The 26135-nt window shown below is 38.5% G+C and overlaps 2 protein-coding genes across 2 annotated transcripts; one reads left to right on the forward strand and one right to left on the reverse strand.

The window, feature by feature from the left end:
* The first annotated feature begins 6530 nt into the window (after positions 1 to 6530).
* Positions 6531 to 14562, forward strand: LOC111216439 (failed axon connections homolog). Its single transcript, XM_022737970.1, has 6 exons — positions 6531 to 6955; positions 9671 to 9806; positions 10162 to 10358; positions 10553 to 10770; positions 11449 to 11565; positions 12988 to 14562. The coding sequence occupies exons 1-6, from the start codon at positions 6696 to 6698 to the stop codon at positions 13284 to 13286; spliced, it is 1227 nt and encodes a 408-aa protein (XP_022593691.1). The 5' UTR covers positions 6531 to 6695; the 3' UTR covers positions 13287 to 14562.
* Positions 14563 to 22338: 7776 nt separating this feature from the next.
* On the reverse strand, positions 22339 to 23733 carry LOC111216337 (POU domain, class 3, transcription factor 2-like). The gene has a single exon (XM_022737836.1). The coding sequence runs from the start codon at positions 23731 to 23733 to the stop codon at positions 22339 to 22341; it is 1395 nt and encodes a 464-aa protein (XP_022593557.1).
* Between the last annotated feature and the right edge of the window lie 2402 nt (positions 23734 to 26135).

The following is a 26135-nucleotide window of genomic DNA, read 5'->3' on the forward strand; positions in this document are numbered from 1 at the left end:
CCTTTCATAATAGCACATTGTCCCATTCACGTGAACTGTAAAATGTATTTTAGGGGGTTAATGTTGTTGCATCAGTTGGATTCATTGTCATTTTTCCCTCAGTGGCTTCCTGTACACTTTTCTCTGTAGGAAAACCCCCAAAACAGAGATAAAAACATTGTGATAAACGCCACCCTGTGTCAGTTTCTTGCACTGAGTGAGTAGACAGAGGTGAAACATTGAATCCTTTGAGGCAGGTTCCATACAGCCTTGTTCTATTGTTTTACTCCCCTTTGGCAAGCTCCATCTGTTACATGACTGTTCACATGAATGGGCCTGAAAATAAAAGGGCTTCACCCCACTCAAATATTCCTACTAGTTCTGATGAAAACATTTCCCAAAATCGTTTTACTTGAAAATTTATGTTTATTGTTTTTGGAAGATCAATTATGCTAATAAAATTTATGATGTGCAAAACAAAGTGGGTTACTGCTGTTATTTCATGTTCATATATTATGTAAAGGACTTTGGGGAATCTTCCAGCATGTTATAGAAGTCCTATACAGTCCTTTTACCTAACGTCAATGTCACTTCAATACAGTGGCTGTGGTAGGACCCCTAGTGGTGAGTTCAAAGAATATGTAAAATGGTACACATAAGTTTTGATATTAAAAGTCTGTACTACTAATAAAATGAATAATAATAAAATTACACACTTTTCTCTTGTTTAGGATTTATGGTTGGGAAATTCTAAGTTTAATGATTGAATGGTATCAGAGGATGTATTTACCAGTAGTTGCCTCTAGGCGTTCCTACCATAGGTACAGTCAGTCCCCGTGATGTCACTGTAGCTGCATGAAGCACACAGAGAGCAGCGGAAATAATACCACAAGCTACATTATGTGTCCTTCAAAATAAAACCTACAATCATTCATTTTATGAATGGCTATCTGAAGGCTCAGGTCATGTGAGAATATCACAGTGGTAACTAAAGTCACCAGAAAAATGGTGACTTTACTATATTATGATGTTTTATGCCTCACTATAGTATGACCATTTTATGGTTATTCTCCAAACATTGAATACTGCGTTTACTCAGTAGTCTAGTGGTAAAAATTGTCTCCTCACAGTAAGAAGGTTCTACTATCATGTTTTTATGCCTTATTATACTATGACACTTTTTCACATTTTTATGCCTTATTATACTATGACACTTTTTCACATTTTTATGCCTTACTATACTATGACATTTTTTCACATTTTTATGACATACTATACTATGACATTATTTGACAATTTTATGCCTTACTATACTATCACATTTTTATGCCTTATTATACTATGACACTTTTTCACATTTTTATGCCTTATTATACTATGACACTTTTTCACATTTTTATGCCTTATTATACTATGACACTTTTTCACATTTTTATGCCTTATTATACTATGACACTTTTTCACATTTTTATGCCTTATTATACTATGACACTTTTTCACATTTTTATGCCTTATTATACTATGACACTTTTTCACATTTTTATGCCTTATTATACTATGACACTTTTTCACATTTTTATGCCTTATTATACTATGACACTTTTTCACATTTTTATGCCTTATTATACTATGACACTTTTTCACATTTTTATGCCTTATTATACTATGACACTTTTTCACATTTTTATGCCTTATTATACTATGACACTTTTTCACATTTTTATGCCTTATTATACTATGACACTTTTTCACATTTTTATGCCTTATTATACTATGACACTTTTTCACATTTTTATGCCTTATTATACTATGACACTTTTTCACATTTTTATGCCTTATTATACTATGACACTTTTTCACATTTTTATGCCTTATTATACTATGACACTTTTTCACATTTTTATGCCTTATTATACTATGACACTTTTTCACATTTTTATGCCTTATTATACTATGACACTTTTTCACATTTTTATGCCTTACTATACTATGACACTTTTTCACATTTTTATGACATACTATACTATGACATTATTTGACAATTTTATGCCTTACTATACTATCACATTTTTATGCCTTATTATACTATGACACTTTTTCACATTTTTATGCCTTACTATACTATGACACTTTTTCACATTTTTATGACATACTATACTATGACATTATTTGACAATTTTATGCCTTACTATACTATCACATTTTTATGCCTTATTATACTATGACACTTTTTCACATTTTTATGCCTTACTATACTATGACACTTTTTCACATTTTTATGACATACTATACTATGACATTATTTGACAATTTTATGCCTTACTATACTATCACATTTTTATGCCTTATTATACTATGACACTTTTTCACATTTTTATGCCTTATTATACTATGACACTTTTTCACATTTTTATGCCTTATTATACTATGACACTTTTTCACATTTTTATGCCTTATTATACTATGACACTTTTTCACATTTTTATGCCTTATTATACTATGACACTTTTTCACATTTTTATGCCTTATTATACTATGACACTTTTTCACATTTTTATGCCTTATTATACTATGACACTTTTTCACATTTTTATGCCTTATTATACTATGACACTTTTTCACATTTTTATGCCTTATTATACTATGACACTTTTTCACATTTTTATGCCTTATTATACTATGACACTTTTTCACATTTTTATGCCTTATTATACTATGACACTTTTTCACATTTTTATGCCTTATTATACTATGACACTTTTTCACATTTTTATGCCTTATTATACTATGACACTTTTTCACATTTTTATGCCTTATTATACTATGACACTTTTTCACATTTTTATGCCTTATTATACTATGACACTTTTTCACATTTTTATGCCTTATTATACTATGACACTTTTTCACATTTTTATGCCTTATTATACTATGACACTTTTTCACATTTTTATGCCTTATTATACTATGACACTTTTTCACATTTTTATGCCTTATTATACTATGACACTTTTTCACATTTTTATGCCTTATTATACTATGACACTTTTTCACATTTTTATGCCTTACTATACTATGACACTTTTTCACATTTTTATGACATACTATACTATGACATTATTTGACAATTTTATGCCTTACTATACTATCACATTTTTATGCCTTATTATACTATGACACTTTTTCACATTTTTATGCCTTACTATACTATGACACTTTTTCACATTTTTATGACATACTATACTATGACATTATTTGACAATTTTATGCCTTACTATACTATCACATTTTTATGCCTTATTATACTATGACACTTTTTCACATTTTTATGCCTTATTATACTATGACACTTTTTCACATTTTTATGCCTTATTATACTATGACACTTTTTCACATTTTTATGCCTTATTATACTATGACACTTTTTCACATTTTTATGCCTTATTATACTATGACACTTTTTCACATTTTTATGCCTTATTATACTATGACACTTTTTCACATTTTTATGCCTTATTATACTATGACACTTTTTCACATTTTTATGCCTTATTATACTATGACACTTTTTCACATTTTTATGCCTTATTATACTATGACACTTTTTCACATTTTTATGCCTTATTATACTATGACACTTTTTCACATTTTTATGCCTTATTATACTATGACACTTTTTCACATTTTCATGCCTTATTATACTATGACACTTTTTCACATTTTTATGCCTTATTATACTATGACACTTTTTCACATTTTTATGCCTTATTATACTATGACACTTTTTCACATTTTTATGCCTTATTATACTATGACACTTTTTCACATTTTTATGCCTTATTATACTATGACACTTTTTCACATTTTTATGCCTTATTATACTATGACACTTTTTCACATTTTTATGCCTTACTATACTATGACACTTTTTCACATTTTTATGACATACTATACTATGACATTATTTGACAATTTTATGCCTTACTATACTATCACATTTTTATGCCTTATTATACTATGACACTTTTTCACATTTTTATGCCTTACTATACTATGACACTTTTTCACATTTTTATGACATACTATACTATGACATTATTTGACAATTTTATGCCTTACTATACTATCACATTTTTATGCCTTATTATACTATGACACTTTTTCACATTTTTATGCCTTACTATACTATGACACTTTTTCACATTTTTATGACATACTATACTATGACATTATTTGACAATTTTATGCCTTACTATACTATCACATTTTTATGCCTTATTATACTATGACACTTTTTCACATTTTTATGCCTTACTATACTATGACACTTTTTCACATTTTTATGACATACTATACTATGACATTATTTGACAATTTTATGCCTTACTATACTATCACATTTTTATGCCTTATTATACTATGACACTTTTTCACATTTTTATGCCTTATTATACTATGACACTTTTTCACATTTTTATGACATACTATACTATGACATTATTTGACAATTTTATGCCTTACTATACTATTACTTTTTATGCCTTATTATACTATGACACTTTTTCACATTTTCATGCCTTATTATACTATGACACTTTTTCACATTTTTATGCCTTACTATACTATGACACTTTTTCACATTTTTATGCCTTACTATACTATGACATTTTTTCACATTTTTATGCCTTATTATAATACTATGACACTTTTTCACATTTTTATGCCTTATTATACTATGACATTATTTGATAATTTTATGACATACTATACTATCACATTTTTATGCCTTATTATACTATGACACTTTTTCACATTTTTATGCCTTACTATACTATGACATTATTTCACATTTTTATGCCTTATTATACTATGACATTATTTGACAATTTTATGACATACTATACTATCAAATTTTTATGCCTTATTATACTATGACACGTTTTCACATTTTTATGACATACTATATTATGACATTATTTGACAATTTTATGACATACTATACTATCACATTTTTATGACATACTATACTATCATGTTTTTATGCCTTATAATACTATGACACTTTTTCACATGTTCATGCCTTACTATACTATGACATTATTTTCCATTTTTATGTCTTACTATACTATGATACTTTTTCACATTTTTATGACATACTATACTATTACTTTTTATGACTTATTATAATGAGTTTATATTATATATGATATTTTTTGACATTTTTATGCCTTGCTATACTATGAAATTATTTGACATTTTTATGACATACTATACTATGAAGTTTTTATGCCTTACTATACTATGACATTTTCTTTACATTTTTATGCCTTATTATAGTATGACGTTGTTTCACATTTTTATGCCTTACTCACTATGACATTTTTAAAAAATTTTTATACCTTACTATACTATTACAATTTATGCCTCACTATACAATGAGTTTTTTCATACCTTACTGTACTATCACGTTTTCGTGCCTTAATATATGATGATTCATTTATGTGGCGACACGGTGATGCAGTGGTTAAAACTGGTTGCCCACAGTGAGAGTCTTCTGGGTTTGACTACTGGGCCTGGGGCCTTTCCGTAGAATTTGCATGTCCTACCGGTGCCGGCGTGGTATTTCTCTGAATACTCCAGATTCCTCCCCCAATCCAAAGACATGATGAGCACTCAGTTTATTGGCGACTCTAATACCTTCTTATAATATGACATTTTTATGCCTTATTATCCTATGACTTCTAACGCCTTACTGAGTTTTTATGTCTTACTATACTATGTCATTTTTATGCCTTAATATACTATAATTTTTTATGCCTCATTATACTATGTCTTTTTATCCCTTACTATACGTTGATGTTTTTATGCCTTATTGTACTGTGGTATTTTCTTCATTGCTTACTATACTATGACCTATGACATATGACATAGGCTTACATGTCCCTATATCATAAGTGATGTTACCATATATGTCACCTATAAAAGGATATATTATTATGACATATATACATTCTCTGGGTATATGAAGATATAATTTCTAACATATGTGAAATACTCATAGTAAAGTTGATCAAAAAAACATGGTTATTAAAATTCTATATGTTTGTATATGACTCTAATTAAATTTTAACATATATGTCTATCTTTTATATTTACATATATAATATGAACATATACTGACAGGCTTTGGGATGGATATATATTTATGTAACATATCTCTATAAGCTGACAGACTTTCTTTTTGAGGTCTGGAGGGGTTGCTGTGTCGCTACCAATGTTGAGACCAATACACCCTTGGGTAAATCTGCCTTGCCGTAATATCTAATACAAATTCTGAATAGGACATGTAGGAAGCAAGAAACAGGTGTTTTCACTTGCAGATTTATCTGTATGTTTTTATTTGGCATATGTCCAAGAACGTTACAAAACGCCATCCTTAAAACCACTTTTATTTTGTAAGAAGTAACCGGAAGCTGTGTTGTGTCTTTTCACTGCCTTGACAGTGAGAGGAGGGAGGCCACAACCAGCGAGCTCCGAGCGGGCTGCGGAGGATGTCGACCCCGCTGCGGGGACAAGCCCCGGGCGGGATGTTTGTGTCCAGTCGGCTTCTGCTCACCCAGTCGCCCAGTACCCGCGGCCCTCGGCACCCATGAAGCCCCCGCTGATGAAGCCCCGAGCTGCTAGAGTGAGGCGGAAAGTGGCCGGAGACAGAGAGCATGTACTGGCGCGTCGGGTTCGCCTGGACGCGGTCGTGTGTGGTTGATCTTGGCCAGAACCAGAGCTTCTCCTCCGGCCTGCTGGGCTCCGATGAGCAGCTCTCGTTTTATGGGTACATTATCGCCTACCCACTGCAGGACTACGGCGGGATAATGTCAGCTTTGGGCTCGGACTCGTGGTGGCGGAAAACGCTGTATTTGACTGGAGGGGCTCTGCTCGCTGCCGCTGCTTATTTGCTGCACGAACTGCTGGCCATCAGGTACCAATAACACAGAGGCTGTCAGAGGAGTCACTGTAGAGGCTGCAGAGCTCATCACTTCCCACTGTCAGGCCTCTTGGGCTAGAGCATACTCTGTGGATCGTATTGTGTTCATATTGTCACTCCAGATCTCCCAGCTCTGCTGTATTTTCACTGGGGTTTGATATTACTTAATCTCGACAGGTTGGGCGGGGTGAGAGCGGAGTCGGTGGAAAATAAGGAATCGTGAGTGGGTGGGTTATGATGTAACGGAACCCCCCACCCCCCAGCCAAACACACACATCAGGAGATTTCCATCTTTATTGGCTTATTTTTGTGAATTAATGACGTGAGCTTGATCTACTGCATGGGCTTTTATTTTGGCGTCGGTCTTTCAAAAATTATAACGATTATAAAACCATTATAATGGCTCATTTCCCATGCTGTTTGTTTGAGTGGTTAGCCTGCCAGCCCAAGGGCCTATTACACACAGCTCCCTTCTCACATGAACTGACATTACAGATTGTGACAGCAGGTCACTTTCATTTGTCTGTATTTCAAGGACGAGGCGACATGGTGTAGGTTCACCTTTTGTTTGCTTTATCGTGACCCCCCAGCTTTCATACACATGTTCCAGTGTTAGGTTTCAGTCTAAATCACTGCAGTTATGGGGAAAAAGCCTTTTACAACCTCTAATGTAAACATTAAAACACCAAAGCCAGGTATGGTAGTTGTAAAGTAAAAGGTTATGTGACAGATATAATTATATTTGCATTCATTTTTATTGAATATTCATTGTCAGAACTGGGGGTTTGATAGAGCGAGTCTGTCTCGGGTTAACTGCAGTCCAGGCCTACAGCTGTACGACAACACAGCTTAGAAGGACACTTGATATCACAACAAAAGTCATACGGAGGCGGTGCAGTTTTGGAGTCGTTAGGAAAATTAAAACTGATATTTATGTGATTTTTACATCTGCTGACAACGAGAGACATTCTGGTGTGTCGGCCTTACACGCAGCAGACTGGTTTCCTTATAGCTGTTGTTAATCGATTTTTATACATGGCGGAAATACAGGCCATTTGTTGTGCAGTGAAATATTGCAGATATATTCATATATACATATACTAGCTTTTGTATCAAACAGCAATGCATTCTTTACGTTACCCTATTAAAAACTGCCTTTGAGTCAGCGGGCATTTCAGCACCAAAGTGGAACAGACAGCTCTTCTGCTCTCAGGCTGCTGCTTGTGTTTTTTTACGGTTCAGCACCTTTCACATTGGACAGCTCCCTGTAATTCTGCATTGTGCCCACGTGAATTTGTTGCCATTTGTAGGCCCGTGCTTGTCCATTAAGTAGCTGTGCATCTCCAACACTATCCACGTGAATGCACCATAATCTTTCTGAAGGGTATGCCTTATTATTTTCACACTGCAGTGTGAAAATAATAAGGCAGCCAGTGCAAATGGCCCAGGGCTGACAGTCACTCAGGGCCAGTTAAAGGACCTTGGTTGCAGATCATTTGATTTATTCACTCAATCACAATCACTTGATTTATCATATGATAGCCTATTTTACCCACACACACCCACAGGCACACTACACTTCTATACTTGTGAGGACCCTCATTTAATCATTACAGTGCTGTGGCTCTGGTGGTAGAGTCCACTACTTGAAATGTCAGTTGGTTGATCCCCAGCTTCCTCTGCATGTCGAAGTGTCCTTGGGCAAGACACTGAACCCCAAATTGCCCCCAATGTGTATGTGTGTGTGTGTGATAGAGTGAAAAGTGCTTTGAGTGGTTGATAAGACTAGAAAAGGGCAGTCCATTTAGCCAATCCCAAATCTTATTCTAACCATTCGTTTTAAAATGAGTCTGAAAAATAATAAAGACTAACCAAAATGTCCTCACTATGCTGCGATGGTTTAAAACTGAAATTGGCTCTCATAGAGAGCCCACACACACTAACTCGTTTTTGTCACTTAGGAGGATATTGTGTGACTTCCATTAATGCCCTAGAGACTTACCCAAGCCTCAGGCTGCATTAAACTGTTAGTTAGCCCAGAGGAAAATCAGCCTTATTACAATGTGTACGTCCTTTGCTGTCTTCAAATTCCCATTAAGTTCAGTGCAACTGGTACACCTATAATAGAATACTACTTAATTTATGTTAATTTGATTAGATACAACTTTATTTAGGAATATACAGACCACTTGAATACAATATTAACCAAAATAATGAACAATGAACCTGAGAATGTTGTGGCCCCTGGGTCAGCTGCTTTGCATTGTTGGTAATCCAGCTTTACCTTAAGATACCTGACCTGAACCCCAACTTTAAAGTTTAAGCCTTTAATTGAATGGTTAACATTGTGGGAACTGGCTTGTTGTCCCCAAATGGGAGGCAAGTGCCCATAATGTGACTGTGAACAGAAATACAGCAGTAGTAATGCAAGTATATAAACACACACACACTTTTTTTTTCTTTTGACTTTTAATTCCATTACACATGTAAAAGTCCAACTAGAGTCGAGAATTAGCAATAGCTATAAACTCTTTGTGCAACACATTAGTACCCTGTTTTATGTTAAATTGCATTGTCCCTATCAAATAAGTAAATAAACTTAAAAAAAACACAGAGAGAGACAGAGAGAAAGAGAGAGAGAAAGAGTTTGCTTTTACAAGCCTTTCTTCCTACTTGATGTGCTGCCTTGTCATTCTTTGCTCCACACAGAAAGGAGGAAGAGCTGGACTCTAAAGATGCCATCATACTCCACCAGTTTTCCAGGCCCAAAACTGGCGCCCCGTCCCTGTCCCCTTTCTGCCTTAAGATGGAGACCTACCTCCGCATGGTTGACCTGCCCTACCAGGTAAAACGATGCTTATATGTCTGTGACAGAATATAAAACATTACTATGTTGTCTCTTTAAAAGCGTATGTTTAGAATTGAGAGTGAGTGTCCATTTTTTGTGGAAAAATCCTTAGTTTGTTCTTTTGCGTTAATTACTTTTGCTGTGATTAATTATTGTAAAACTCTAAGTTGCTGCTGTCTGCAATCACTCAGTTTCCTGCAAGGGATAATTAAAATTTCCATTAAATGTTTTCTCTTGATCCAATTACAATTTAATTCACCTAATACTTATCACCAACCACTTTCTCTATTCTGTTTCTCCTTTATCATGGTTTTCCTCCCCCTGCCTTCCCTGAATCCATTTTCTCCTGCAGAACTACTTTGATGGGAAGCTTTCACCGCAGGGAAAGATGCCGTGGATTGAGTACAACCAGGAGCAGGTGTGTGGCACCGAATTCATCATCGACTTCCTGGAGGAGAGACTGGGTGTGAGCCTCAACAAGACCCTGACGCCACAGGAGAAGGCCATGTCCCGTGCCATCACCAAAATGGTGGAGGAACATTTCTACTGGTAAGGGACCAGTGGTTTTTTTTTCTTTCAGTATTGTTGTTTCTTTATATAGATTCAGAGTGTGTTTTTTGTTTACTTTTACAGTATTTATTTTATTTGGCTGAGAAATGTCAAGCCAAAGGTTCTTCTTAACAGTCTTGGCTGCAGTAACAGCGGTAGTACTGGTAGTATATGTCTGTGTATTTGTGTCCCAGGACCATAGCTTACTGTCAGTGGGTGGACAACCTGGAGGAGACCCAGAAGATGCTGTCGATGAGCGGGCCACTGAGTGATCTGCTCAAGTGGATCCTGAGTCACCTGACTGGTGGGATTGTCAAGAGGGAGATGTACGGGCACGGGATCGGGCGGTTTTCTAGGGAGGAGGTTTACGCCCTGATGGAGAAGGACATGCGCACCCTGGCCACTCTGCTAGGTGAGAAATCGAGATGTTATTTTTTAAATTCATAAATACTGATGCTCATGATTTGGAAGGTTAGAATCTATTACATATATATATTACATTTGGCCATATAAAAGTCAGTGCAGCACAGTTGTATTTTCTTTTGTGTTTATGAGTCCACTGTTTAGCCAAAGACATTTGTGGACTTTGTCACAATTTCTGTCACCTGTGTGTTCACATTGTTTAACCTGCAAACAGATAAACATTTTTATTTGCAAAAGGCTGTGTGTGTCTTAAGAACTGTCATGTTTGTACTTGTGGATAGCAGGATAGCTCAATACAGACCTCCTGTGGTGAAACTTAACATTGCAACCAGACCACAACCTCTGGCAGTTTGTGGCAGAGAGACATATGCGGTGGGAAGTGTTGTTGAGCCATGATAAATAGTGCTTCCTAAGGTTACATGTTGCAAAGCCTAAAGGCATCAACTCATCTCCGATGCCTTTTACTTTGTGGCCAGAACTGGATCTCTCATTATTTTTCCTTCTCATGCGGCCATACACTTCCCATATAAAAATTATTTTTAATGTCAGAAGTTAAGATTATGTAACAAAATCCAGATGTCTCTGAAAATACAGACAGAGGGAAAGCATACTTATGCAATTATTGTGTGTTTTTAACGTGACATATTTTTTCTGTGTGTTGTCTTAGGTGATAAGAAGTACCTCATGGGCTCTAAGCTTTCAACAGTAGACGCTGCAGTGTTCAGTCACCTGGCCCCTGCTATGTGGACGCTACCAGGAACACGTCCAGAGCAGCTAATTAAAGGTAAGCCCGTCAAAATGGGCGACATGCAGACAGTTTCAGCTGTATTTGCAGAGATCTATCATATGCTGGTGGAAACATCTGCGTATATAATATTAAATATTTTATCTTTTTTTAAAAAGAGTAAACCATGCTCTTCATTAATCTATTTTGACTGTATGCTCTGTTAGGGCAGCATCATTAAAACATCGAATAAAACTGTAACTTTTACATTGCTGAACCCAAGACATGTTCACTGCCATAACGTTTTATACACACTGAACTATGTGTGTTTGACATTTGTCTCTTTTAAAGAGTCAAACACATCTCTCCTTTATTATTATCTTGACAGCTTAACACAAGCACAGAACTGATGTTCAGATATGATTCACTGTTTCAAGTGTAATGTGCTTGAAACAAAATTCACAGAAAAAGGATGAGTCCCCCGCAAGCTAAGCATGTTTTTTTTTGTTTTTTTTAACCATACCTCTCTATCTCAATCTGTAATCAGTTTTTAATTAATTCTATGGAACTTGTGTACTCACTATCCTGAAGACTGTAATAATTATAGCATCATATTTGATATTGATTCTGATTGTGACTTTTCTCGCCTTCTTACAGAGATATCAGAGCACAGTTTTTGCTGTAGACCAGTACCTAAGGAGCAGATAGGTTATCTCACTCAAGATGACAGGCGACATAGGACTTAATCCCAGGTCATCCAGCGGAAAGACAGTCTCCATGACAACCACAGCACCATGTCATATCTAAACAAGGACAGATCAGGGAAATTTACATGTTGAGTAGGAAGGAGGGAAGTGAATAGAAGTGAATCGAAGCTGAAACATTGAAACATAGAAAAATCTGATCATTGACTAAGGCGCCGGTCTCATCACTAGTAGTAAACGTAAAAGCAACTAAAAAGTGATGTTCCTCTCTCGGGATGTTTTATTTTGATAGAGGTAAAATTTAAAGGACACAGAATTTTTTCTCGTCTTCTTCCTTTCTTGTCAATCATCTTCAGAGCCCTTAGATTTAGTTAGTTAGGGCTCCAACTAATGGTTACTTCCATTATTGATTCGTCTGTAGTTCATTGTCTTGGATAATCGATTAATTGTTTTGGTTTAGATATATGATCTATAAAATGTCAAACAAAAAGTGAAAAAACAAAACAAAATATTCTGTTTAGTCTCGATATGACAAAGAAAAGAAGCACATCTCCACAATTCAGAAGGTGGAACAAGAAAATGTTTGATATTTTCACTTGAAAAATTAAATTACTTGAACCATAAAAAAATCAGTTGTTGCCATTTATTGTTCTGCAGAATGACAAATCGATTAATTGACAAATCGTTTTAGCTCTAATGCCCGCTGTGTTTTATTCATGAGTCAGACTGCATGCTGTTTTCACAGCGCCTTACCCACTCAGCTCTCTGTTCCCTCCAGGTGAGCTGATCAACCTGGCCATGTACTGTGAGCGTATCCGCCGGCGTTTCTGGCCCGAGTGGTTCGTGGACCTGGAGGACTTCTGCTACAACGACATCACAGAGGGCAGCGAGTCCAAACTCCCCGATCTGGGTCTCTACTCCCGCACGGACACTTTCCAGGACGATACACACACACACACCCCACACACCCACACGCCACAGGACCCGCCGTCGCCGGACAGCGACCCTACAGGCCACTCGCTATATGACTCTGACATGGACACAGAGTGCTCTGAAATAGACCAGCTCAAGTGTTGACAAAGCATACACTTACAGGACACACTACAAATGCGCACACCACAGGAGGGTGCTGCATCCCCACCTGCACACATGTCCCCTACCTCTTTGAACAGAAAATAACTGGGGAGTATTTTTGTTGTCGCCTGTGCTGGTGGAGAAGTTGAGGATGGCACACTGTAGTGGAGGAATGATTGCAGTAGAAGGAAAGGCAGTGAGGCATAGGTCAAAAAGGAAAAAAGTCAGAGATGGACGGAAGAAAAAAGAGGCAGCATATAAAAGAAAAGTGGAGGAAAAGAGAAAAGACGCAGAAAAAAGAATGAAAAGTAGGAACTAGAAGCATGAAAACCAGGAGTAAATGACGCCGCTGCTGAGAAACTCCTCCACGTGGTCGACATCATCCGCAGTCACAACCTTCTACCTGTCATCCTGTTGTTGTAACCTTGGCAACTAAGTGCTTGTGACCCCCCCCCCCGCTGTCCCTCGTAGCAACTTGCACCACCCAGCCTTGTGTGTTTTCAACGGAACCCCTAAACGCCTTGTATTGATATGACATTGATACGTAGGGAAACTGTACAGGATTTATGTGAATGAACACAGTTCAGTGTAAATATATAAATGGATCTGATTTGATTCTCAGATTTAATAGATAGAATATTTGATTCTATAAGAGTATAAATAGTATAGATAGCCTGCAAATATAATATCATCCCCTCTGTCATATGGTGTAAAAAAATGTAGGTGTTTCTTATATAAAATCCCGTATGTGTTGGACACAATGACCAACCTGTCTTGTAATAGTCGCCATGAATACCCACTCTGCTGGTCTAGGATCAGTATGAGGAGCCCTATGACCGCCTGTGTGTGTCTTTCTCCACAGCTGGGAGTAATGCCTGCTGCCCATATTTAAATAGTGCAGTAATATTTCATGGAAGATAATGGATGGTGAACTGCAATCTGCCATAAGCACTTTGGAACTATCTTTTGTCTTATTAAGACACTTATTTTGCCAAAAAAAAAAATTCATTTTGTCACACATCAGATGCATAGTATGACCTTATACTCTGTCAGGCTCCTGAGTTGTTAGGATTGTCATTGAGGACATTAGCTTTAGATCAGATAGACATTTTACATGCATTCAAGCATTGAGAGCGAGTCAAACAATCATGTAGAAATAGATTAAATAGATATAGAGTCTGAATGAAAGTGCATGGCTGGCACGTGCCAATGAAAATGTCCCTTTACACTTCTCGTGGATAGTGTTATCTACATTTGTTTGCTGGCTTATTTAAGTTTGATTTTGTGATGCTTTTTTTTTTTTTTTTTGCAGTGGCTCTGGTCAAATCAGCCACACAAAGATGGCAAAGATGTAGCTGATGGATCTTGATTTTTTTTTTCCTTTCAGCAGTTAAGTTTTTGTGACAGATGCCTCATGTTTCAAAAATGATGGATTGCCCAGAAAACATTATGTAAAGCAATAAGAGAGCAGACACAGGTCCACTCTGTTCATCTTTAATTTTATGCTAGGGTGGGTGGTATTTGGGGTGTGTGATGGCAAGGTGCACGTCTTATGTGTGTTTGTCATTCAGCAAATACACATTAAGGCTACTTATATGGCTGCAAGCAAGGGGTATACAGTATGTGCTTTGTGCTTCTGTCCCTGCTGCGCATGGATGAGTCGCCCTCTGTGTGTGAATGATGACGCACTGATGAGGATTCACAGCTGAGCTTTTCCTCCCTAACACGCACACTCACTGTCATGATTTCAATGTTGTTCATTTAGGTGGTAGAAAATGTGTTTGTCTGAGAAAAAGACAATAGTGATAGTGTGGTGGTTATAGTGATGCTGCTGCTTCTTATTCATGGTCCAACTTAAAATATTGTTCCTGTTAGGAATGAAAGGGAATCCTTACAGGGCCATCACAGAGGTTTTCTAAACAGAGACAGGCCGATTTATTCGCCCGGCCAATATATCGACTAATACTAGCTTAAAGGCCTGTTCACACCACGTCTTTGTGAAAGATTTGGCTCTAGCAGTTTGGTGATGTAATGTCTATATTTGCAGGGATAGTTGGTGAACAGCTGTAGCTGGTGAGCTAACCGCTAACTTGCTAGCCAGCTGGGCTAGCACCAGTTCATCACAGGAGCTCTCAGAAATTCATATGTGTACCATTGACTCCTGTCTCGTGACTGTCAGTTAGAGTTTGTCCTCCAACAGAGCAGGTTAAAGAACAATCAATTGTTCAACACAGCTAATAAGCTACGAGAGCTTCCTCCATTTTGGACTCTCCAGCGCTCTGTCACCTCAGAGGTCACCACTGTAAACACGGCTTGTTATTGGTCAACAGTGCAAATTTGTGGGTCAGAGTTAATTAAAGTTGACCTCAAATTCATTGGAAAATTCTGTCATTTTTAACTGCTGCTGTGACCAGGCTTTAATGCATTGAATTGCCGTATGTAATTATTGAGAAACTTTGGGAATAGTGTGTCCACATTGTTTTTACAAAGTTTTTTTCAACCACTAAATGTCCCACTCAGTACATATGTTGGTCACAATTCTTTTATGAAGGGATCGTCCTCAAAAATGTTTGTAATTAGTTTTTTTTTAAACATGAATATCAACCAGTTTATCCTTTTTGGATTTTTTTTAAACTCAAATATCGACAGCCAACTTCAAAACTGGATGAGGCTGTACTTGACAAGAAAAATTTTGTATTGGATTAAAAACATGTAGCATTAATATGTAGCAGCACATTTTGAAATAAGAAGTAATGATGCCATAAATGGAATCTAGTAATTAGCAAACAGATATACAGATGTAATGTCATTAAGCCACCATTATGAATCTGATGTTTAGGTAGGACATTGATGTTGATATTGACGAGTTAGAATTAATGATGAGGTAATGACAGCAAAAATCATCATTTCCTGTATAAGGCTTTTACATTCTGGGTTCTCTATCAAAAGCATCTCTAAGCTGGGCTTCAAATCAAGGACGGAGACACTAGTCACATGGACAGTAACGCCTTCATGTGTGGGTGTGTGCTGCAGTTGATTTTAAGTACAATAATATAGTCTGAAACTGAAAAAAAAAAATTAACTTAAAAGTTTCGATTTGTGTCTTAAAACCCCTTGCCTGCATGTTCTTGCCTTCTCTCATCAATAGTCAGATTTAGCCTTATGAAAACAGACTCCTAAAGCTGTTTACTTTATACCAGTGCCAGCATATGACTTATGTTTTTATATGTCATATTTATTTTATTTGTCTATTTATTTTATGTTGCTATATTACTGATAATGATGGTGGATGTGCTTGAATTTAAAAAAAAACTATTTTCTTTTTATTATTTTGCACTTTTCTTCTTATGTTTACATGTGTTTTGTTCTCTGGCTGAGAATTCCTATCAGACTAATTTATTGATCTGTGTATTAGTGCAATAATGTAGATCCTCTGACTTCTGTTGACATGTAACACTGCAGAAAACGCATATTTTCACATTGCCAGTCATTGCCGTGATTGCATGTTTGTCCATGTTTTGAGATGTCATTTGGTAACTGTTACGATTCATATCACAATATTAAGGAAGTTTGGTGTTAGTCCCTCATTTGCTGCAAAAAGTAATGTCGAAACCATAAAAATAAATAAATAAATAAATAAAAAAAGATGAAATACTGAAGTGAAATACCGAACTGACCACGAGCAGGGTGAGGTCAGTCATCCTGCTGTTCAGCTGATGATGAGTATCTCCACTCCCTCTTGTAAAACTCACCCATTACTGGGAAAATTGAAAAACTCCTTCCAGATCAGTGTCCGTGGGCAACTTCATCTGTCTCAGTGTTCCTCAGCAGTTAAAGGTCAGGGGTCGGGGTTCAGCCCTGTTGTGTGTGTGTCACTTTCCTGTTGAGATTTCTGCTTGTAGACCGTAGAAGCCATATAGCATTGTCTCTTGGTGTTGTGTGTGCTCAAACACTTGGTGGAATCTCATCAAACTGTAAATAAGAAAGCTGGAGAAAAAAAAAAAAAAAAGCAAATGAATATGCGAAGATGACTTAATGACTTAAAAGAAAACGCTCTGTAACATAAAAAAAAAGATTCTTATGAATGTATCATACATAGAGATAAAAAGCTGTATGACAATGGATTAATCATAATATTTCATTAAATATAGCTGTGGTATTTTCCTCTTGTTTTGTTTCAGTTATTGTGTGCATCAGTGAGAGTTAAAATCATATCTACCTGAGGAAGAAAATGCAGAAACTGCTCTGTATCAGCACTTGGAGGTGGGTATACTCTGGCATATATCTGTCTCATAATCCCTCTCCCTCTGTGCTTGCTACCATACGACAATACTAAGCCCACCCAACAATGCTGAAGGATTAGCTCTCTGCCCTTTTCTTTGTGCTCGTGCTGGAGCTTTGGAGAAACGGAGAGAAAAAGGAGGGCAGAGGAAGAGAAAAGGCAAGTCGTGGGAGCACCACTGTAGAGACGTGAGCGTGGGTTTGGGCGAGAAAAAGGGGGCATGAAAAGGGAAAGAGACAAGCAGTCGCGGACAGATGACTGATATTTGATGACTTTGGCTGGTTTGCTTTTCTGTCACCATTGTGCAGGATCCCTGTGAGATCTCATCCACACAAGACAGAGGAGACAATTCAGGACTGACAATGACACCAGAGAATAAACCATCTCTGGTGAGTCAGAGATGGCGTACAGTGTCGGAGGCAGCAGATGTGTGTGTGTGCGCGCGCGTGTGTGTGTATGTGTGTGTGGCTGAGTGTCGAACACGTAGCTGTATGCACGATGTGTGAGGTGGGATGTTGTGTGCAGAGAGGAGTGAATGTGCCTGTGTGTGTGTGCCTGTGTGTGTGTGTGTGTGTGTGTGTGTGTGTGTGTGTGCATGCGTGCGTGTAAAAATATGAATAATGCAGAGGATGCCTGTAGGAGCGTGAGGGCCAGGAGGAGGGCAGATGGTCGCCTGCTGATAGGACAGAATCCAAGCAACACGGCCCTCCAGAGAGCTGGGTTTAGACCTGGTTTAACATCACACACACACACACACACACACACACACACACACAAATATACACGCTTCTTTCTTTTTTTCTTTCTCAAATCACTCTCTTTTTGCCCCAGAACTGCACCCACTGGCTCAGATTTCAACATAAAAGCCTGGATATTAATAGGTGAGATGAAACTATGAAATGACACGGTTGTAAACAGACAAAGAGGCTGAAGCCTTTCATTGCCAGATTTCTCTCCAGTTGTGTAGAGACTGACTGAAAATGAATTAAAAACATCAAGATGGAAAATTTTCATTCATGCATTCTGATTGGAATTTCATTTATTCATAAATTTTAATTAAATAAATTTGTGATATGTGATTTGAAATATGAATGAAATGGACTTGAGATGATTGTCCTGACTTGAGATAAGGGTGCCGCAGATAAGAATATATAAATTAAATTATAAGAAGGGCCCTGGGTAAATTTTTAGTCTTTGAATCTTTTTATTTATTTGAATTTTTCAGAGATGGCTTTGCTTTTCAATTATATTTGCTGCAAAATTTTATTCACATGGAGTGAAGAAAATTCCTCTCTAAATTCAACACAACTAACTAAACTCCAAATACAATTCTGAATCTTTGAACTTGGTCTCCATTTTCCCTTTGATTGGTGCCAGATTACATCTTTCTTTTCAGGAAACTTTCAAGGGCATTAGTTGGAAATTTCAGATGTGTAACAAAGTGTTTTATCTCTCTATGCCAGTGGAGAAACTCAGGATCTTGATGGACAAATACTGGGTCTCCAAATACTAGAATCAGTCTAAAAATGTGTCCGTTTTTAAGTTGAGAAACTCTCTGAAACCTTAGGAAAAAAATGCAGATGACTCAGTGTCACCAGTGTAGCTATGGTCCAGTTATAAAGTATAATTAAGAAAAAAAGCAGTGTCTCATCAAAAAAAAAATCTATGACTGCATCAACACTCACTGTTCATCAAGCAATTACCCTCCATTCATCCAGAGCCCACTTCGAACCTCCTAACATCCACTAGGTGGCGTCAGCGCACTGTTCCTGACTTGGCCACTGATGAGCTCAAGCATATGATAAGCAACATTAGACATGAGGTGGAGACAACCAGAAGGACAGAGATGTGCTGAGGAAGAAGAAACCCTGATTCTGACAGGTGAAATGAGACCGGAAATCGTTCCGCAGCACAATCCTCAGCAATGTCTGAAACAAGAGTGAAGTTGAGTGTTTGGATTTACACTGCGCTCACAGGCTTCTCAGCTTTCTAAATAGAAAACTTGTGATTATTTTAACACCAATTTTTCGGTGTTTTATGTGCATGCACAAATATTTAGCATTTCTACAATTATTCAAATATTTCCTAAGATATTAAAATGACTCATAGGACATGTTTAGAATTATTTTTATTATGTATAATAAAGGCAATAGGCCAGATTATATATAAATCTGATTTATATTGCACCACCCTCTGTCCTACACCTGTAGTTAGGCCTATTTCTCTGCTTGTGTTACAGCCAGCGTTCACACACAGGCATGTTCACAAACACAAAGGCTTTAATTGTTTTGATATTCTAAATTACGTCTCGTCATTACTGTCAATTAGTTTTCATATTTAGCCCGATGAAAATATTAATTAATGCTATGTATTTCAATTTTAGGCCATCCATTGACTGGCTGTCTGAGCATCTTCACGGATTATCTGCCCACACAACAATATCAGTGCACATCAGCGGTAGTAAACACTTAAGCGAAACAGCTGAAGGACAATTTGAAGCAACCGAGACGGATTGATAAAATTCATAATTACAATGCAAGCTGGCGCACAAGGAGGAGTGAAAAAAAAAAAAAAGAACAAGCTTGTTGCCAGAGTTGTGACTTTTCCTGAAGCTCAATAAACGTGCAAAGACTGCAGTGTTGTAGAAAACAAATACGATTTAATGACAAAAAGCATATAGAAATTGTGCAATCGTTGATTTCTTTTTTCCCTCTTCGTTTGATCACAGATTTCAGGTCAATGCTATTTTGTTTTGGTTTTGTTGATATTTTTTTTCTTTCCACCTCAGAAACTCAAATTCAGCTGAAGGATTAAAGTGATGTAGTCAGACTTACAATAGTCTTTTTGCATTAGAGAAATCTCAGGCCTTATTTAAATCAAATTATTATGTAATATATTCTTCAATACGGAAAATGCGTAAAAATTACGTAAAAATATTGCTATGTTTAATTTTGATTGATTGGCGAAGAAAGGATTAAAAAAGGAAGTGGAGCGTTTGGTTTGACATTGTTCACTGGGCCTATTCAGAAAGTTTTTCAAATGCAAAACGCCTCGTGGAAATCCTCTAAAATTTATATTATGGATCTGCTCAAATATTATATTTTCTCCTCATCCACCTACACCCTTCAGTTGGATTTGTGTTTCTGAATTAATATATTTTTCTTAAAATTTCAGTCAGAGAATAAATCTCCAACTACTGGTGGATTTCCCCTCACAACCCTCACCATCAGATCAGGTTATTAGTCACAGGATTAAAGTGGCACAAGAACACGTGTCTGTGTTTGTGCTTTGGCACAGACTGACAGAGAGAACGAAACAAACAAACAAACAAACAAACAAACAAACATATAAACAAACAAACAAACGAAGCCATACAAAAACGAATGGAGATACATCCCACAAATAGTCTTCTCAGTGAATGAATGAGTCATACATTAGTAGTATAGCCACTGCGGCCAGAGCTGGTACCAAGATATATTCAGTTTTTTTGTTTTGTTTTTTTTTTGTTGTTTTTTTGTTTTTGTTTTGTTTTTGTGGGTTTTTTTTCTTCTTAGGAAAGGAAGGCAAAATGGGCTGGATTGCTTTGAGTGTTCCAGCCGGACAGTCTCGGTCTTTCTCGTCACAGCATTTTGGAAAAGTACAGAAATAACATAATAAACAGCAAAACACTGTAAACAGGCGCCCAGAAATGTCTGCACAGAAAGAAAAGCATTAAAGTCAACCAATACCCAGTCTCTATGGAAACATTATTATCATTATCATCATTATTATTATTATTATTATCATTATTATTATTATCATAAATATTATTATCATTACCATTATTAGCATAATTATTAGCATTATTGTTATTATTTGGGAAGGACTGTAATGTAAGAAGTTTTAGCAAGCAAGAGAAATTTTCAATTTATTGTATATTTATATATAAATTCTGAGTGCATTTGACACTAGACAGTCAATATATCAGATTAAATTTAAATTGATCAAATAGCACATAATAATAATAATAATAATAATAATAATAATAATAATAATGATAATAATAATAATAGGCTGGTATTGGCTTTCATTTTTAACATTGTACAGCAGGTGTACAGCAGGCCATTTCAGCCCTCTCTTGCCACAAGCTTCGAAGAACCCCTGTTGCTTTTGTTATGATGGAAAGATGGCGTTTATTTACCCTAATAATAATAATGATAATAATAATAATAGGCTGGTATTGGCTTTCATTTTTAACATTGTACAGCAGGTGTACAGCAGGCCATTTCAGCCCTCTCTTGCCACAAGCTTCGAAGAACCCCTGTTGCTTTTGTTATGATGGAAAGATGGCGTTTATTTACCCACACTGACTGCGACTTAACATCATGCCCGAAGCTTGTTTTTAGATGTTCCCCCTGCGGACACCTCGTGTCCACATCACACCTTTGCCTTTCTTTAATGACACATGACATAATGACACACTGGCGCCTTGGTAGAAGGTTTAGAAAAGCATTTCGTATCAATGTCGGACGTGTTTTTTGGTTAGCACACACCAGCCGTATCCCAATATGCTCGGCAGTTCCGCGGCATGAAAGCTCTCCATACGGCTCTCTGCTATGCGTATTTTTAGTGCTTGAGTGCCACTGTATATCCCCACTGTGTGTGTCCGTGGGTCCAACATTTAAACTGGCTGAGGTCCAGTTCCGAGCGGTCCAGCACAGAGAATCAAACAAACAAGGAAGGAATTATACCTCCGTGAGGGGTCCGTGTTTTGCTCAGGATAACGGACTGAGGTCACTGCACAGGAGTTTGTCCACCGTGGTGAGGAGGGGTGTCCCCGTACATGTCCTCTCCTCCTGGTATCTGTCCCCCCGCCGGTGTCATCCTCTTCTCTTTCTGCCGCCGGTTACAAAACCAAACCCTCACCACCTCCTTCTCCAGCTGCAGGCTGTCCGCGAGGGAGTTGATCTCCGCTGCTCCTGGTTTTGGACATTTGAGAAAATGGCTCTCCAGAGCCCCTTTGACGCCCACCTCGATGGAGGTCCTCTTTTTTCGTTTTCTTCCTTGTGCCGCGATTTTATCCAGGCTAGTGGGGCTCCCCGAGGTGGAGTCCGCCTCCTCCAGCCACTTGTTCAACAAGGGCTTGAGTTTACACATGTTTTTGAAGCTGAGTTGAAGAGCCTCGAACCTGCAAATGGTGGTCTGAGAAAAGACGTTTCCATACAGCGTCCCAAGAGCCAGTCCCACATCCGCCTGGGTGAAGCCCAGCTTGATGCGCCGCTGTTTAAACTGCTTGGCGAACTGCTCCAACTCGTCGGAGGTCGGTGTGTCCTCGTCTGACTGGTCCTGATGGCCCCCGTGCTGGTGGTGTGAGAGAGACTGCTGGTGGGCCCCAGGGCCGCCTCCGTGTTCACTGAGGTGCGGGCTGTGGCTGTGGTGGTCCTCATCCCGCAGGGGGTGGTGGTGCATCCCCCCTTGCTCTCCCCCCGGCATCAGACCGAAGCCGGACTGGGAATACACCAGGCTCTGGCCCTCAGATGTCGCCATACCGGGGATGTGCGTGGTAGCTGTGCTGGTTCGCCATGCTCTGGCGTCGTGATGCGCCTGCTGGTGCGCTAGGTGAGGGTGTCGCTGTTGCTGCTGCTGCTGCTGCTGCTGCTGTTGCTGCAGACTGCTGGAGTTCTGCAGCTCTTCTCGGTCACTGTCGTGCAGTACGGGCTTCACGTCCTGTTCTCCGAGGGGACTAGATGGCCAGGGCGCCCCGCTGTCACCGTGAGACAGCGCCGTTATCCACTGGTGCGCGTGGCTGAGCGGATGTCCACCGCCCGGTAACGTGCTATAGTCGTTCTGGAGCAGGGTGTGCGCGTCCCTGTACGCTGCCGCCTGCTGCATGCTCCCGGACTCCGAGTGCGGCGGCGGCGCGCTGCTGGGGGTGGTGAGGACGCTGTAGTGGTTGGACGTTGCGGTCGCCATAACTATCGGAGCCAGAGTGATAGCTGGAGTTAAAAGGAGGCTGCCTTTGACAGTAACTCTTTTGCGCCACGGGGCAGCAAGGCGTCTCTCTCCAGCATCTCCCGGGCGCTGTGCCAAGGGGACGCAGAGGCGCGCACCTGTGGTCCGCCTCGCTCCGCTCTTTATTGGCCAAGAACGGTTGACAGATGTGGTTACCCCTGACAGCACCCCGCTCATTGGTCACGGGAGATTGTACAGAAACCCCAATCACTCTGCCCAACAATACTAGCAGTCCTGCAGCATGCAAGAGTACAAAGTGGAGGGAGAAATCTGGCTGCCGAGTGTAAACACAGAAAAGACAACAAGATCAGCTTTAAGAAAAAGGAAAAAAAAGCGTTTTTCTTTATGTTTGAAAGTAGTTTATGAACCTTTATCTGGGTCAGTGGGTCACATCTATCGGTTTCGTGCGTCAAAACTATGCGTAAAAGTTGTATAAGATACACAGGATTGGCACATTTATCGATGTAGTGACCGTATAACTTTCAGGGTCCAAATTCTCAAAAGTGCTAAGCGTTGGTTTGATCCAGTTTTCATGCGTTTAACGTGGAATAGTTTGGATATTTTGCGCCATGAAACAGTGAGCAGTGATCGTGAGGAGAAACTTCCAGCTGCCTCTCTGCCCTCAGGACGCCGTCTCGAGAGAGGGGCCGCGTGCTTCCAGGGCCTCTGCCCCGTTGCCATGGCGAACGCGGTGAATGGAACAACAACGCCCACGTCACAGCTGCAATTCGCTCCTTCTTTTCGTTCCGTTCCAAAGGACTCATTGGGGCCGCGCGCTCGGCCGTCGGGACAAATAATGGGGGGCGAGCGGAGAGGGCAGCTCGGGGCCAAAGAGAGGAGGCTGCAAGAATTGGATCCTTCAGCCTGCTCTGCGCCCACGGTGCCCCCTTCCACCTGCTTGTTGGGTAAACTTTGAGATGGATGCACCTACAGCGGCACGCGAGGCGTGGTTTCCCAAAACCTCCAACGAACAGGCTTTGAATTTCAATAGTTTGATGAGGAAAAGTTATCTCTACCTTTCAATGCACAAAATCAGTGATGACTAACAAGTGTTTCCCAAATTTCCCATGACAACCAGTCCATGAATATGTCTTACTACAACACAGCAGTGGTGGAAAGTAAGTTGTAGCTGAGATACTGAGATTCTTTACTTCAGTGTTATCTTTTTTTTTTCGTTCAACTCTACACTACATTTCTGAGCCAAACATTTTAACTCCACTTCATGCTGTTAAAGTATGAGCAACTGATAAGTTACAATGCATTGTTTTGATCAAACAACCCATCAGGACCAGCAACATTAAAATGCTGCTTGTTAATGCATCTGTAATAATAACCCATCAATATAAACAACTCATTCTGAATAATGAATACTTTTTGTTGATAACAATACTAATGTTAATGATAACACTTTTGTGCTTTGAACACAGGACTTTTACTTGTATTGCAGATTTTTTACATTGTGTTATTATTAGCTCCTTTTTTCTTAATTAAAGCATCTGAGTACGTCTTCCATCACTGCAACACTGAACCACAGAGGTGTTGACTTAGAAACTCTGATTATACCATTGTGTCCTCTCTGTTAGTTTATGAAAATTGATCAAAGCACTAGTTTTGTGCTATCTGCCGCTTCTATCTTTAAATGAATGCAATGATATTGAAATGAAATTAATCCTCATTCTGTTGAGCCCCTCTGAAACCCTTTTAGACCCCTGGGGGGGTCCCTGGACCTACTTTGGCAAACTACTGGTATTTAGGAGATGTGATTTTATTGGCTCAAAGTGGGACACCGGCTGTAAAACCTAACAGCTATTAAGAGGTTAAAGGAACCTCGAAGGACAAAAAATATGCAAGTTTCACCTTCAAACAGGGTTGGGATGCAACATCACGGGCACCAATGGAAATACGTGAAAACATTTTAGCAAATTTAAAGGCATAGTTACAAATCCAATAAAACAATGGTTTATTAGAGAGCATGCTACAATACAATAACACATAGGAAGTGGTAGGTTAATCAATAAATCTTATTAAGCTGAGGATGTGTAGACATAAAGTGACGCACATTGAAATATAGAGATTGAAAGAACACTGGCTTATGATTAGGGTGTAATTCTGAGAATTACCAAATGTGTCGCCAGGGGCTCTGGCAAGCCGTGTGTTAAGAGAGGCAAAACATATTACCCTAATAGACTAATATGCAAACTACTGGCTGCCCAATTACAGGACTTAATAACGCATAAACGATGCGGGTCCTGTTCTTACAAGAGGAAGAGGTCGCTGTTAATTCAGTCAAAGGGCTGGGTATGCTGTCAACACAGGCAGCGGTTTCCACGCACATACTGTCTCTGTTTCCCTGTAACTCGTTCTGTATTCAAGAGTGAGAGTTAATGATGGAGAATCTGAGCGTTAAATTAACAGTAATTATATGGCCCCAGTGCTGTAAAGATTCAATTTCTTCGCAAGTCTAATGGGCCTAAGTGTCCCTGTGTGCCAGCAGAACTCTCTCTGAGATATTTATGATTGAAAGGCACACAGAGAGAACAAAAACAAACGCACACACACACACACACACACACACACTT

Source organism: Seriola dumerili, unplaced genomic scaffold (genome assembly GCF_002260705.1).
Source record: "Seriola dumerili isolate Sdu_G_001 unplaced genomic scaffold, Sdu_1.0 BDQW01000025.1, whole genome shotgun sequence".
NCBI classification, from domain to species: domain Eukaryota; kingdom Metazoa; phylum Chordata; class Actinopteri; order Carangiformes; family Carangidae; genus Seriola; species Seriola dumerili.